We start from the raw sequence: 17,180 nt of genomic DNA on the forward strand, positions 1-17,180 counted from the left end.
AAATATCTTTCCATTCATCAAGCTAGAGAATAAAGTCAGTGAGCAAGTTCGGAAAGGCTTTAGTATTAGACATGTAAAATTTGAGATACCTGTGGGACATTAACATGGAAATGTAGAATACATAGTTAGTTAAATCTATATGGGGCTGCAGGAAGAAATCTGAGATGCAAGTAGATATTCAGAAGCAATCCATGTACACTTGATGATCAAAATCATGAAAGGAAGTAAGAAGAGGAAACAGAACACAGGTTAAAAGGAGTGTGATGGAATACAACAGACATGAATTTGCTCTTTTATGAGACTAAACCTTTGAGCAAATTATTTAAGCTCTCCGATCACAAGTTTCCTCATCTGCAAATGAAAATGCCTAACTCATAAGGTGGTTGTATTTGGCATATTCCCTGGCCAACACCCAACAAATCACTATTATTTCATGATTATAAGGTTAAGGAAGCATATGTACATGAAATGAATGGAGTTTTGAATATCAAATTCTAGGAAAAAGTGACATTAAAGGAATGGGTCAAGGAGAATGTATTCAGATACATAAGAAGCAGCACCTTAGAGGTAGGAGACATTGATTTCCTAATATCCAAGGGAGAAGAAACTTTTAAGAAAGGTGAAAGCAGCCAAGACTATATGATTTAACATCTACAAGTTTATTCGTGACAATAGCAGTCTCAGTGAGGAGTAAAGTCAAAATCCCAACAGCACTGGAGAGGAGATGGAGAAGTGGAAGACCGGTCCATTTTATTAAGAATGTGTTTGTGAAGAGAAGAGAAGAGTTGGAAAGGTAAGCAGCTTTACTTTTGCATAGAGATTTTTCAAATTAAAAATGAAAGGCTTGTCAATCGTACATGTTGCTCATTTTTTGCAACTCTGCAGTGACCTAGGAATTGTTTGTCTGCGTCCCCTTGGTCTTGAACCTCCATCCTCTTTCCATTCTTGTTGTAATTTGTGCTTATTATAACAATTTAATTATTGCACAGTTTACATAAGCTAATTCAAATCACTTTAATACAGAGTGGGCATATATTAAGAGGTTTTACATATTTAAGATAAAGAGCCAGTAGAACAGGCACAACTCAAGACGTAATAACAAGAGGGTGGGGATAATGAGTGAAGTGTCAGAGAAGCAAGAGGAGCAGGGAACCAGAGCAGAAGTTGAATACACTTTATTTAGGAGGAACGATGCTTCATCCACTGAGAGAACAGGGAAGGAAGTCAAGATGGGTATGAATATCAATGCATTCATAAGAGTAGGAGTAATGAAAATATGTTGAGGTAATTTCCTTCCCATGATCTCTGATTGATAAATTAGGAGCAGGAATGAATACTGATTTTGTGGGATGTGATGTTTATAAACTTTGAGGGCCTTTTAAAGAGACCATATGTAAAAATGATGTATATAAACTTAGGTTTATATAAATTCTATATAAATATATATAAATACCTGTTGAAAATAAGTCACAACAGATTTCAAATTTAAGATTGTTCATAAACACTACATCATATGATCGAGAATAATAATATAGTAATTTTATTAACTGCTTGATATACTTTAAAAAATTTATATTTTACTGGTTTTTCATTTGATAAAAATTTTGAATAATATTTCTATGAAGAGATAAAAGACGAGATTAAATTGTGGATTTCTATAAGCCAATTAACTCTATATTAAATTACCTTACACTTTCATGCTTCTTGAGTGTTATAGCTTTAAATGGAAGACAAGGGTATGAGCTGGAAAAGTCTTGCTGGAGGAGTGTTATCCAGAGAAACTTTAAGGACTTCTTTACTTTAGTGACCTATGATTTGAGACTTGCTTTTTTTTTTCCAGAAAGCTCCTTGGTGACTATAGAATCAAAAGGAGAAAAGGAGAATAACTGAATAATTTGTGTGTGCAAATGCACACACATACAACTTGACAATTAATGCTTTTAATTAGTAGAATATTAAAGTTTTTTGGATTCAGTTACGATTTATGTGTGTCCAAGACCAATTTCAGAGCACATATTTTTATCTATTGTTTCTTATTTTAGTAAAAACAATGTTGCTGCCATGATGAAGGGGCTCTATCAAAATCTGTATTCAAATTATCACCATAGAAACAAATAATTGAATCATTAGTGCTGAACTTTTTAATTGAGTTTATGATAGCATTATCAGTAACGTTCGATGTTTTATCTTCATCCACGTGAACTTCCAAAAACTTTATCTGGAGTCCACTAATTGCATGCACTCAAATCACTATCACAATAAACTGATTTCCTATTTAAAGCATTCTGATCATCTTGATATAAAAATGGCATTATTCGATCTTTTTAAAAATTTTTCTTCTTCTAATGGATCCAAAATACTAACACCTATCTCTTCACATATAACGCATGTAAGAAAACTTGGAATTGAAAATGAACATTAATTTCGAAGAGTCTTTTTTTTTTTTTAAAGATTTTATTTTTTACTTTTTCTCCCCAAAGCCCCCCAGTACATAGTTGTATATTCTTTGTTGTGGGTCCTTCTAGTTGTGGCATGTGGAACGCTGCCTCAGCGTGGTTTTAATGAGCAGTGCCATGTCCGCACCCAGGATTAGAACCAACGAAACACTGGGCCGCCTGCAGCGGAGCGCGCGAACTTAACCACTCGGCCACGGGGCCAGCCCCTCAAAGAGTCTTTTGATCTAAATGAAGACTCATGCTTCAAAGAGTGATATTCAAAGGAATTTTCACATTTTAAATGATTACTTTTGGGCAGAGAATTCGCTATTAATTTTGAAGCTGATACTGATCCTTCTGTGGCATATTTGTGTTTATGGTTTCCACACGGTCAGTGGTATCAGTAGAGCTCCCATCAAACAGGGTAAATGTTGATAAATATTTCATACACATTATGTATTCATCTTCAACTAACTCTTTTTAAGAAATAGAAATTCAAGGGGATGGCCCCATGGCCGAGTGGTTAAGTTCGCGCACTCTGCTGCAGGTGGCCCAGTGTTTCATTGGTTCGAAATCTGGATGTGGACATGGCACTGCTCATCAAACCACACTGAGGCAGTGTCCCACATGCCACAACTGGAAGGACCCACAACGAAGAATATACAAGTATGTACTGGGGGGCTTTGGGGAGAAAAACGCGAAAAATAAAATCTTTAAAAAAGGAAAGAAATAGAAATTCTGAACTTAATTTTTCATATAATATGCATTTTCATTTTTGAGCTAATTTTTGCTGAAAGTTTTATTGCAAAACAAAAAAGTCATAAAACATAAATATTTAAAGATGTAAACTGCATGTTTACAAAAGCACTGAGGAAGAGTATAAAAACTATTCACTAAACATTCTTGGCGCGACTATTCATCTTCTCTTTCTCACTTGTATTTCAAGTACAGCTAACCTATGATTTCCCACAATCTCCACTGACATTGCTGACTAGTACACTTGTTCCCCTTTGCATCTCACAGGGAGGTGTAAGGCACAGGCCACAGCAAAATGGACTGGCATAACAGGTATACCAGTTGGCCAACAGGCCTTGCAGTACACATTTAATTTTATCTTAGAATTCTCTGCACACTGTATTTCAGAAGTTGTTGTTTGCCCTTTGTGGGAAAAAGTTGAGAAAAGAGAGTTTTTCTGCTAATATTTCAGATGTAATGATTATATCTTAAAGTTAGAACTCTGTTCATTGGACATGTATGTATTTTACATCCTACTAGAGGATATCCTAGAGGATAACAGAGCAGAAGCTGCATAGTCAAATTGGAAAGTTCCCAAACCCATCATTATCAGAGTTTATTATAATATACCCATTAATAGTAATACTTAAATTAAACATACAAAAGTTCTGGGCCAAAGCTAAATTGGGCTGGTTGCTGGAACACCAAGAATAAACCAGAAGAGTCTTGGATAAACCTAATTATTATGGTCACAGTAATTGTAAGACCCTATGGGATCTGGCCCCTCAGTATCATTATAATATGCTACCACTATCCATTTTGCTCTAGTCACCCTGGCCTTCTTGCTAACATTTCCCAATCAAATCAAATATTCTCCCATGATGATACTTCGACTCTTGCTTCTCCCTCTGCCTTAAATGTTCTCCTGTGAGATGGCCAAATGGCTTCTCCCTCATCTCCTTCATGTCTATTCTCAGTGAGTTATTCCTGGAACAGCCTGTTTAAAGGAAAAACCACAGAAGATTCACTATCAATGCATATTCCATTCACTTTCCTTGCCGACATATGTATATGTATTTTTATTAGCTTAAAGTATGTCTTCCTCCACTAAAATATAAGACAATGTGGGCAGAAACTTTTGTTTCTTTTGTTCAAAGTGGATTGGCAGTGCTGAGACTTGGTCCTGGCATCTGGTAGCCATTGAATAAATATATGCTGAATCAATATATATTACAGTAATGTATCCCTTAATGACGGCAAGAGGAGATTTTGTCATTGTGCGAACATCATAGAATGTGCTTACACAAACCTAGATGTTATAGCTTACTACACACCTAGGCTATATGGTACTAATCTTATGGGATCACCATTGTACACGTGGTTTGTTATTGACCAAAATGTCATTATGCAGCACACGACTGTATTATTATTGTTGTTGTAGTTGTTATTGTCAAGCTACCATTTCACTTTTTACTTAGTTGCTGCTTTGTTATTCCATTTGAGTGCAGACTACCCTATCCACTGTTATTCTTTCTAGTTAAATTATAGAAGTAGGTTACTACTTCATCATTCTTTTTTTTTTAAAGATTTTATTTTTTCTTTTTCTCCCCAGTGTACATAGTTGTATATTTTTTGTTGTGGGTCCTTCTAGTTGTGGCATGTGGGATGCCACCTCAGCATGGCTTGATGAGCGGTGCCATGTCCACGCCCAGGATTCGAACCAGCAAAACCCTGGGCCGCCAAAGCAGAGCGCATGAACCCAACCACTTGGCCATGGGGCCGGCCCCTTCATCATTCTTAAAGGATTCTGAGATAATCATCTACTATGAGTTTCTTATTTTCACTCATTCGTAAGACATGTCATTTAACTGCCTGGGGCTGATGTTAAAGTTGTATCAGGGAGCTAGTGAAGCAGGCTTACATAACAGTAAATGGAGGATATTCAAATGAAATACTCTGGTATTTATTAGAAAATTGACTTTTGTAGAATAAAATAAGAAACAGGTTAAAAGATATACATAAATGAATTGATGATTTCCAACAGCCAATTAAGGCAAAAAATGTTCTTTTTTAGAGTGTTCAGGGACTTTGGATAAGTAATGACCTCTAAACAATTGCACATGGGCTCTCTAGTCCAATTGCTATTCAGCCAGATACTAATCCTTTCCTTGCGAAATTAATAATGAAAGTTCAGATTGTTCACCATCTTTAAAGTCATAATGCATTTGGTGATTTATGTGGAAAGTGACTATAAAGTTGTAACACCCAAAATGAGAGAATTTTTCTGCAAGGCAGTCAATTATACGACTTTGTTCATTGTAGCAGCATGTTATGTTTTTTGTTACTTTTATTAACTGTAGATCTTTAATACAGAAACATAAATTGATCTTCAAACTCACTTGCTCTAGTCATGAAGCCAGAGACGGAATTATGTTCACACATTTAATGGGGGGTGGGTGGCTCGCAAAATCATCTGCATTATATCTTATGATTAATCATATGGATTCAAAGAGTGACTAGAGTGCTTCATTTTTACATTAGCAAAGCAACTATTTTTTTCTGGAAATTTCCATTAGAGCTGGGTTGAATTTTGATGAACATTTTCTTAGCCTTTTGAGGATTTTGTTCAGCTCTCTGACATAACAAGATTCCATAATAAGAGACGTATTTTATAGGTCATTAAGTTCTGATTCAAGAAGGATTTAATTTAAATAAAATATAGTAGAACTTTTGTTATATAAAATGATATTTTAAATTAAGAAAGTAATGAAATATGTGGAATCTGGGGTGTCTTTTCTAAGTTACACATTTATTTTAATAGGAGAATATCTTCCAAGTTTTCACCATGGAAATATGTATGATTCTTGGAATATGTGAATTTTTAGGTTGACTCTTAAATTCTATTTTTAAAATTATATATGTTTTACATTTAGCTCAGGTAGATGAAACCAAAGATTTCTATAAAACACTTATCTCACAAATAATTCGCTATAGCTAATTATGGTGAACCACCTGGAAAATAATTAATTTTAAAAGATTTGTCTTATTTTATTTCAATTCAATAAATCTTGTTATTTTTTACTTAAATATTTTAGAGATGATATGAGAATAAACCATCTGTACTTATATGTAGCTTAGAGTCAAAAGGGAATAAGCCGTGTCACAAGCATGCAAAAAACTTGATATTAACTTTTCATAAGTCACATTAGCATATGCAGTTGGTATAACAGCCAGGGATGTGCATATTTATTTTAAATTTTGTGAAAGAAGGAAAAACTTATCATTCTATGAAGACCAGAGAGCAGTATATCTTCTATATTTCATCTTTTCTAACTAATTTATACCCATACTTTATTCGGTTATATCATAATATGCATCATCAGGAAGAAACAACTTTTATGACACAGACTCTACTTTCGGACATCTTTAAATAGAATAGTCAGAATCAGAGTCAGAGAATTTAGATAAGGAGATACAACGGAAGCAAACAAACAAATGCTCATTCATTTCTGTCCTGAAAACAAAGATAAAAAGGGAAATAACCAGAGAGTTTTGATATTTACTAGATAATTCATGCTAGAAATTAGCATAGTTTTAATACATTGAGAAAAGCTTCTACTCTACAAAGAATTAGAAAAGGAATAAAATAAATATAGGATGAGAGAAGAGTTGCATACAAAAAGATTTAAAAATTTGGTGTGGTAAAGAGGAAAAAGTGGAAAAAGGAAATTAAAAGAATGGTGGCTCAAGGTGGCAGATAAAAAATATATTTTTAAAAAGTATATTTATTGCAGCATTGGAAAAGTTATAAACCAGAAATGGTGATGAAATTCAGTCGCAATGGGTGTTAGATTAGTAGAGAAACCTTACAGAATTGAGCAACTTGCAAAGCAATACACTGAAAGGGAACCATTGCAAAAGGAACTCTCCCAGCAGACCCAGGATCAGGGAAAGCACAGTTAGAAACAGGGATGGGAGGAGTTACAACAGGTGAGCAGGTCAGCCATGGGATTAAGTGAAAGTTTACAGCATAGCCTGGCAGAGTCCCCTTTCAGAGCAGCTACCTGTGGCATTTACTTCCAGGATAACGATGGAGAAACAGCTCTCTAACAGAAGTGCAGGTCTGCCACTGGGGACCCAGTGTGGGCACTGGTATTAGAGCAACAGGGTATTCTCATAGTAATCAAGGTGAAACTAGAAATTCAATGCAATTCCATTCAAACTCATATTTTAAAATCTTGAGACATTAACATTGGGGAGAGTAAATGTCACTAAATTTTGAGAGAATAATTATAGAGTTACAGTATATAAAACAGTCTATCATAAGAATCATCAAATAGGTCACTTGGCCAGTGGGCAGTATTTCAAACAACAAAACTTACTGCCTGCTTTTCTGGATGGAATGATGTCCAGAGTTTAGGAAACATAAATTCAACAGTATTGGCTAATAATATGTCTCACAGTCTTAAAGGACTTGGAAAGGACAAGAATGGAGAATTAGTGATGAAAGGACAATTTATATAAGTGAATTTCTCAGAAAGGACCATATTTGGGACTATAAATGCCCCCAAAGAATGCCAGTCAGCATTTTTTCTTAGTCACTCTTGGTGAGTGTTCAAAAGGCTCATGTTTGTGTTGGTAGGGGTGAAGGGTATGAAGGAGATAAACAACATTACTTTATCTTCAACAAGAAGGGTAGTTACTGACTCTGGGATACTCAGTTGTCATCAAAGGAACCAATGAGTGAATTCTAATATGTTATTAAACCTCAAGGGAATCAGGCAGCTACTTAGGGGTAGCTGAAATTCACTGGACCCTTTCCATAATGGAACTGAAGCCATTTGTCTCACTTCATGAGACATTTATGCCAGCAATTGGATTTACTTTTCCTTCCCATTATGTCTTTGTCAATGGTCATAGCAATTGACCTGCTGAATGCCTTATACACTATCATAGTATCTCACATATTGCCATCTCCTTTCAAGGAATTCCTTTCACAAAGAAGGAAGACAGACACTGGGCTGAGGTCCCTGGGACTTAGAGGCCTTCTCATGCATTTTATCAGGGAGAAGCAGTTGGTCAATAGAACACTGAAATAGCCTACTGAAGACTCAGTCACTAAACACTCAGTCGCTGATTCCCACTGAAGAATCAGTGGAACAATTAAATGGTGTACTGTCAAAGAGCTGTAGCATGTACTCTGAACTATATTATGCTGCTTTATCCATGTCAGAAAACAGGGTTTTGGGGCCAAAAGGTAAGGCTTGGGTGATGAAACTTACAGTTACACTTCATATCCACTGTGACGGTTAATTTTACGTGTCAACTTGACTGGGCCACAGGGTACTCAAATAGTCCATCAAACATTATTCTGGGTGTTTCTGTGAGAATGTTTTTGGATGAGATTAACAATAAATTGGTAGACTGTGTAAAGCATATTTCCCTCCTTAACATTTGGGGGCCTCATCTAATCAGTGGAAGGTCTAGATATTATCATACACTGTATAATGATATTTCGGCCAATGACAGACCACATATATGATGGTGGTCCCACAAGATTAGTACCATGTAGGCTAGGTGTGTAATAGGCTATACCATCTAGGTTTGTCTAAGTGCATTCTGTGATGTTCACACAATGATGAAATTGCCTAATGATGCCTTTATCAGAACATATCATCTTACTAAATGAGGCATGACTGTAAAACAAGAGGCTGACCTTACCCCAGAAAGAGTATTCTCTATCCCGATCGCCTTCAAACTGGGACATTGGCTCTTCCTAGTTCAACAGTAGCTTGCCAGCCTTTGGATTAAAACAGGAACATCAACTCCATAGATTTTGGACTTGCCAGCCTCCCTTACCATGGAGCTAATTCCTTATAATAAATATCTCTTTATATATCCTATTGGCTCGGTTTCTCCGAAGAACACTAACTAATACACCCACTTTCACAGTTTTGCATCACATCCCCTTGGTTTTGAACTCTTATGGTTTAGATGTTTTAACACCAAAACAAGGAACGCTGCCATATGAGACAATAAAGTTTTCATTGAATTAAAACCTGAAACCGACACCTGGACATTTTGAGGCTTTTCATACCACTAGACAAACAAAAAGAAAGATATGGTGTTAACTGTTATAATTGACTCTGATCCCCAAGGAGAAACAGGATTGCTGCTATAGAGTGGGAATAGGGAGTCCTGAAAGGATCTCTACTCCTATCATTGGTGTAGTCAGTAAAGGCCAGGTCACATACAGTACCAAACAACCCAAAATCTTAGTGGTAGAACATCACAGAGACTTATTTATCACTCATTCTATGAGGATCATGGGGAAGGGGAGAGGGGGCTCTCTCTCCCTGTCTCTACTCTGTGATCCAAGCTAACAAAAGAGCCAATATCTGGAATATTGCTGGTTACTGTGGCAAAGGAAAATAAAGCATGGAAGATCTAATTTCTGCCCACAGTTTATTGTGACAGAAAGCCATAGGGCCACTCTTAATATCTAGGGTTAAAGGAATTGAAATAAAATCAAGTCCCTGGAAGGAGAACTGGAAATATTTGATGATAGCACTAATGCTGTCATGTACCACCGTGCCTATAAGCAAAGGTCAATGAGAAACTGATTCAGCCCTACATAAACAATACTACCAAAGTCTCAGACCTTTTAGGTAAAAAGATTTACGTCATGGCGCTGGATAAGGATTTCTGAGTGGCTGACACACACATAGGCAGGAGAAATGTTTTAAGTTTCAGATACAATTTTCAATCAGTTGCAAAACTAGGACTATAGACATTACATGTATTCACTCTTTTTATTATTAAAAGCTTCATTTATTTAAATTCATATTTGTAGTTAAAGTCTTAATTTTCTCCTTACCTATCTGTATACTGAGACCAAATGGATGAAAAGAAAGGAGAAAATAGTCATCTCTTGACATGTTTCTAGAGAACAAGGACTTGAAGCTGGATATAGTAACTATACAAGACTTTGGGCTGTCTACATTTTAGGAGGATGTGAGTGTATTTTCAGTTATATATTTAGTAGTAGCAATATGTTGACTGGTATAATTTTTTTTCAATGCATATGTTCAGAAAAGAAGGGATATTGGACAGCCTAATGGTTGGACTTTAGTGAACACCTATCGTTTATTCCCACCAAGAATTCTTCTTTCATCCTCAGGTTATAGCATCCTCATTTGGCTTTCAGGAAATAAATCATTTTGATGTAGTCTTAACTGGACCCTCAGTCAAGATGCCCCATCCCAAACTAGCCAAAGCTGTGTCGTGAGAAACAAGATAAACCAATAAATTTGCTTCTCCCTGGGCTTTGAATCCTGAGGAAGAAATAAGAATATCAAGAGCAAGTGGAATCAGTTCCTCTCAGCAATAATTCCCATGAGACTTTGTCCTTTTATTTCTGCTACTCTATTTCCTCAAATTGTCTTGATCCCTATCTTTTCTGAAACAAAGTTCTTCATTTTTCTATTAATTCTATGAGCAACTTTATAATTTTCCAGTAAACTTTATTTTGGATAAGAAGCCAGGCTATATTTCTGTTGTTTATAGAAAAGTAAATCTAATTAATACCATATTCAACTTTCTAGTTGATCAGAGACATGCAAATAAAGATGATAAGGATATATTTTCACTTACTTTGGACAAAAATAGAAATTATTAAACATAACTAATTTAAAGGAGGTTGTGGGAAATAAGCATTACATACTGCTGCTAGAATTATACTTCAATACAATCCTTTTGTATAACACTTTGGCAGAACCTGATGCAATTAAATTTGAAAATATTCTCAATCAAGCAATTCTACCTATATCAAACTCTTCTATGAAAATATTTGAACATGATTTCAAAAGAAATAGATAAATTGGCAGATGTTAACTTAGCATATTTGGTAACAACTTAAAATGTAGGCAATCTAGATGTTTATCAATAATGGAATAGCTAACAAAATTATGGAAAATAGTACAGCTCTTAAAAATAATGAGAGTGATCAATATCTACTGAACTTGAACAATATCCATCTTATACTTTTGAATTAAAAAAAGTGAGTTGCACAGCAATAAAAGAACTATACTCCAAGTTGCATACAAAAATCTTTCGATACAAATTACATATGTGTATGTATGTGTGTCTATATATAATTACATTATATATATGAATATATTACATACGTACATTATGTTACATGTTTATAAAAGAAGTTCTGGAAGGATACACACAAACAATTCACAATGGTAATCCCTGAGGAGTGGTAGTGCTTAAAGTGGGACTTTTAACTTACTTTCTAAATAATATTCATGGTAGTGTGGATTTTTAGTACATATGTTACTTTCATTTTTTCAATCTATTAAAAGAGTAGAGGATAATAGGATACCTAAAATGGAAAGAATAAAAGGAAATATGTAGTACATATTTAAAGTTGAGTAGGAAAAAAATGAAATGAGAAAACAAGGTTAAACTCAGCATTATTGCAGTATATTTACATACAGCTATAAAGTGGCACGTGTTTTTATTATTAATTAATTCTACTACAAATATTATTGATAATAAATAACAGTAATTGAGGACAAATTATGTGGTAAGCACATTTTTAAATGCTTCATAGGTATCATCCCATTTAACTTCACAACTATCTCATGAGCCAGGTACTATTTTTCTCATTTTATGGAAAAGACAATGAAGACACAGAGAGGTTATGTTACAAGGCTTGTAATTGGCAGAGTCGTTAGGCATTGCATTTAACTATGAAATTCAGGCACAAACTGGATTTACTTGGTCTGGATGGAGCTACGGAGGTCTAAGATGGCTAAACTTTTGAACGCACAATTCCTTAATCCTGCAGAATAAGAGCTACTTTATTGAAGTTTAGAGAATATTAAAGAAGAAGAAAAAAAGCCACCCTGACTTAGCTTCTGCGTTAATAGCCAGACTTTACTTTTGCCTGGCTTTATATAAATTGAGACTTATTGCATGTGGCTCACCCAACCAATAACCTTATCATGATCCTCTAGATTCTGGAATATGGAGCTTGACAAAGGCAGTGTTGTGAACTAAATTCCTGTGGTGACCCTACCTTCTACAGCAAGGAGGTTTCAAATGCTTAGCCTTTGAAAACTGGCCCTGGACAACAGGCAGTGGAAGAAAGAGAGGAGTATAACTGTGGAAGCCTATGCTAATTAATTGTACTTTATTTACATTTATTTAACACAAGACACAATGTTATACATTTTATTCTGAGCACTTACAAGAGTACAGACTATTTCAATATTTGGTTTCTAGTTTCTGAGAATAACCTAGTAGACCTTTTTAATCATACTGATTTTTTTAAAAACAGAAGCTTATATAAGGTTTATAGAGCTTTTCTCCACTTCATCTGGTCTAATGTTTACTCTCATGTTGATGGAGAGAAAACAGGTCAGTGGAAGAAGATGACACTAATTAGTTAACTAGACCAAATTAATGACAATTTATTACAGTGCATACTGGTGACATCAAATATATATAGTTTCTGTTGAAAAAATAATTTTATTTTACTACATCTTACCTATTGACAGTAAAGCATTAGAGAGTGATATTCATTAGATTTTGTAAGTAGTAAATGAAAAAATCATGTTATGATTTCTATTCTTTATTAACTAGCTTTATCTTTACTCTGTAGTAGATATATATTCTGTATTTAACAAGCAGAGGGGAGTGGTTCTTCAAACAGATGGTTTAGAAGTTTAGGCACCCAGCTAGTGTGTGTGTGTGTGTGTGTGTGTGATTATTAGTAGTAGTACTACGATTACTTCACAATATTTAGAAGGGAGGCAAATCTGCTGGAAACAGGCTATTGTGAAAAACAGTATCTAAACTGGTTTCTCTTATGTACTTGATAGTCAATGATTTTTTTTGTATATTGATCTGGGTCCTGTATTCAAATAACATTAATTCTAGGTATACCAGGCTGTTTATTTAGTTAATTAGTATTAAATGAGTTAATGATGATGATATTTTCCTTACACTTACCCTGGCATTGGTCCATTTCCAGCAAGACTGTAAACCTGACGAGGATTTAGTAGATACTGGAATTTTCTGTAAATTCTATAAAGATGAAAATATAGAAGGAAAAAAGTATTTAGTGATATTTTAAAATTTTTAAATAAACAGTACCCCTTAATGTTATAATTATATATGATTATAATTAAATATATTTGACAAATTTTGCATTAAAAATATTGTAAGTATAATAGCTTAATGGGAACTAATGGTTCTTTTTAAAAAAGAGGCTTGGTAGACATTATAAAAGCAATATAGCTTTTAAATTAGAAACAATGATATTTGCATTATAAATATGCATATGCACTTAGAATATTTTCTATCCTGTTTTTGAATATTATTTAGATAGACTCCAATAAATATTTTTAAGGTATCAGTAAAAAATTACTTAACTATCTTCTTTTAATAGATTCTTGTGAAATTTATAAGTTATTGGGAAACCTAATAGAGATGAAAACTGTCTATCCCAAGCTGAAAATGGGATTGTGCATTTTGTATGTGTGTATGTATGTAAGCAAAGAATGTGACCTCATCTGCCTCATTATTTCATAAAAACAATCATCTTGTCAGTCAGCTCACAAAACTGCTAAACTGTCTCAACAGGCACATAGTAAATAGTTCATTTTTTTCTGTAAGAAATCAATCTCTGTATAACAATTTCAACAGACATGTTTCTAAGTACACACATATCCCACGTGGCTGGCATTCTTAGACAAAATATTAAAAGTGCAAGAATATGTTTAGCTTTTAAAAATCGGTTTTCATACGCATGTGAAAATATTACTATATATTTTGCAAACACATTCATACTATGTTTACCCATAGAAACTCCAAATTCACAACATAATATCTGCTTATATCCCCCCACTCCCAAATCTGGAATAACCCTCACATTCTAGTTTTTAATTAATTATATCACCTAGTATCTCAAGAAAGATGAGTTGTTCTTAATGCATCCTTTTCCCAACACCTGAACATGATTAGTGGACAATCTCGTACCTTCTGCGTCACGTCTGCGAAGCCTGGCTAGACCATCTTGCTGCCTTAGTTGAGGCTTTCGAGTTTTCTCACCGTCTCTAGAAAACTCTTGTCTATCCAGCCCTCTCCTATACAGTTATTCAACTACGGTCATGATGCTTCCATGATGAAAGAACTCACTAGTGTTGAGTTACTTAAAATATTTCATTAAATTGAAAATAGTTTACCTTTCCCCTCCTTCTCCTTAAACTTTAACCTCAGTGACTACCTCCTGGTTCTCTGACAGACACCACGCCCTTCACAAATCTGTCTTTCTCCTTCCTTCACGTGGCAAACATTTACTTATACTAGAACCAACGCAAAAGCTACTTCCTCTCCGAAGACTTCTCAGTCTTCAGAGATAGTCATTTCTTCCTTCGAATTTCTATAGCACTTTCATTTTAAACATTTCTAGTTTAGCATTTACCTTGTGCTATTGCAGTGTATCTGTGTACGTGCCTGCCCCCCTGCGTGACTGTCTTACGTCCTTTATCCCCAGTGTCTAGTAGACTCTGTTTTTGCTCAGGCATTGCTGTCTGAATGAACAATACGTGAACACTTTCACACCTGTTGGCTGGTATGGTAAACTTTGTACAAATCTATAATTCTGTGACCTTTTGCTACTTATCTAATATATCAAAGTCAAAAAAGTCCAAAATATTTTAAAAGGAAAACCCAGAATGGAAGTCCATTGTTTGTGAAAGATGCCTCTTATGCATTCAGGAAAATTTATGTTTGCATTCTTAATAGATCTCCATTAAACCATATTTTCATTTCCTTTGACTTTGAATGGTCCCCGTTAGTGTATAAAGGACAAAACATAAGTGGGTGTGCATATAGCTGCACTCAAATATCCTACCTCCCTTCATTAGTTTTAATTTACTTATGACTTTAGTGTATCTATATTTTTTTCTTTACAATTTAAAGAAAATTTTTTTTATGTAGTAGGAGAATGAGAAGGCAGATATTCAGTTAAGGGTCATTCTACATACTTAATGTAATCTTAATTTGAGGGGACTGTTTTTCCTTTTGAAATATATCTATTTTTTTCTCTTGACATTTAATTTGTCTCTTATTTCCAACATGAATTTGTCTTATCTAATTCTTTGTGAAGAGTTTACTATTTTCAAGATATCCCAATATTTACAGCTGACAGACTATAAATAGAAAAGGAGAAAATAATTTCATGTCTCTATAAGTGAGGCAACTATTCTCTTTAATAAATCATTGTAAACATTTTAATTATTAAATATTCATTAATTTAAAATAATTTCTATCATGTTTTGCAGAGTAAGAATATAACTATATGTTGAAGAAAGGGAAAAAAACTTTTAAGCAGAAATAACATGTTGCTGATTGGAAAATAAAGAACACTCTTCATTTCATTGAAATAGATTTGGAAAGTTAAATGGTAGGAAAGGAAATTACTTTACAAAATTCCATTATTTACAGAAGTGAGTCAACTTCACTATTTTGTAAACCATAAAGGGAATTTCGTTTTGATTAGCATAGTGTTTGTGTGAGTGCTTATATCTGACTGCTCATTTTTGGTTGGGATTAGTAAAGACTTCTAGAAATTATGAAAGGAGGTATAATCACACTTTTGTTTATGACTCTTCTCTTTAGGAGGACAAAAGATTTACTCTTCAATGTGGTGATTTTCAGATTTTTATTAGATATTATGATTTAATCATTAATTTATTATAAAAATGAAAATTTTGTGTTGTCAGCCAGAATACTGAGGTACCTGATAATGCAGTTCATTATTATTCAGATTAAATATATTGTGCTTCTCCAGGAAACACAGCAACATGTTTTCAAAAACGCACATGCAGAAAATCATTATAATATATTTTGTCCAGAAGCTGGATATAAATTCTCCTCCTCAGTGTTGGGTTATGATTTACCTGAAGTCAACTTGCTGACCATTTAGAGAACCAATTTTCATTCAACAGTATTTATGTTATAAGCCATGTTGTATGCAAAGCTCTTTGTTAAAGACTATAGGTGACAGGCAGGGTAGAGAGAATTCAGATATCTCAGTTATGACAATAAATATATTTACAAAAGGCCATTATAATAAAGTTTCAAATGTAAAAGCAAGGAAAAATCATATAAATATATTACATATAGATGCTAGCATCATTTATCTCACATTAAAATTAGTAAACCACGAGAAATACTGCTTTTACACAATAATTTTAGTGACTCATTTTACATATATATGACATAGAAAGTAAACATGATTTTTAAAAACATACCGGTCTCCCTGCTTCCCACCACTTTTGGGGTTCACAAAAACCAAAAGCGGATGAGTACCAGGAACAGGAGTGATCTAGAAGAAAAGGTGGATATATGGACCAATTATTCACATTATATATGAAGAGGACGCCTTGTTATTCTAAGTCATGAAACACAAATTAGCAAATTCAAGAATATGGCTCTTTTGTTCTGTAATATGGATAAAAGCCAGATGATAGATAGATCTATTTAGTAACTCAATTACACCCTGTGCTTTGACTATATATATATATCTCTACAAGAATATCCACTCCACAAAAAGAGGTAGGGTCTAGTTAGGTACAGGGCAGGGCAGAAGGCAGCTGTGAAGATGGAAAAAGTTAGAATAGCCTGAGATGAAAATAAAAGGTACAATTTTTGGAACAGTGAGTAAACCAGCCAGAATAAAGTTGAATATAGTGGGGAAAATGATTAAAAGAAAAGTAAAGGATCAAATTATAAAGAGCCCTACTTTAAAGAAGACCCTTACTTTAGAGCTTTGTGGCATGTGTGGAAATCATCTTCCCAAGAACTTGTGAATAAGGTGGTTTGAGGCCCCTTTCAGTCTCAGAGCCCCTCTCTACACAATGCTTCCTTCATGCTGTCTTGCCCTGCTTGGGCAGTAAAGTGCCAGTTAATCAAATCTATTTGCTAAACAAG

At 34.3% G+C, this 17,180-nt stretch overlaps 1 protein-coding gene across 6 annotated transcripts in view; it reads right to left on the reverse strand.

Moving 5' to 3' along the window:
• The window catches only part of DGKB (diacylglycerol kinase beta), a 685,277-nt gene that overhangs the window by 406,135 nt on the left and 261,962 nt on the right, over window positions 1-17,180 (reverse strand). For all 6 annotated transcript variants that reach the window (XM_044766591.2, XM_070509328.1, XM_070509320.1 and 3 more), the window contains 2 exons: window positions 16,502-16,575; window positions 13,194-13,268 (listed from right to left, as the gene is read on the reverse strand). In XM_044766591.2, coding sequence (XP_044622526.1) covers window positions 13,194-13,268; window positions 16,502-16,575 — 149 coding nt within the window. The remainder of the gene's footprint in view (window positions 1-13,193; window positions 13,269-16,501; window positions 16,576-17,180) is intronic.

Source organism: Equus asinus, chromosome 1 (genome assembly GCF_041296235.1).
Source record: "Equus asinus isolate D_3611 breed Donkey chromosome 1, EquAss-T2T_v2, whole genome shotgun sequence".
Classification (NCBI taxonomy): Eukaryota; Metazoa; Chordata; class Mammalia; order Perissodactyla; family Equidae; genus Equus; species Equus asinus.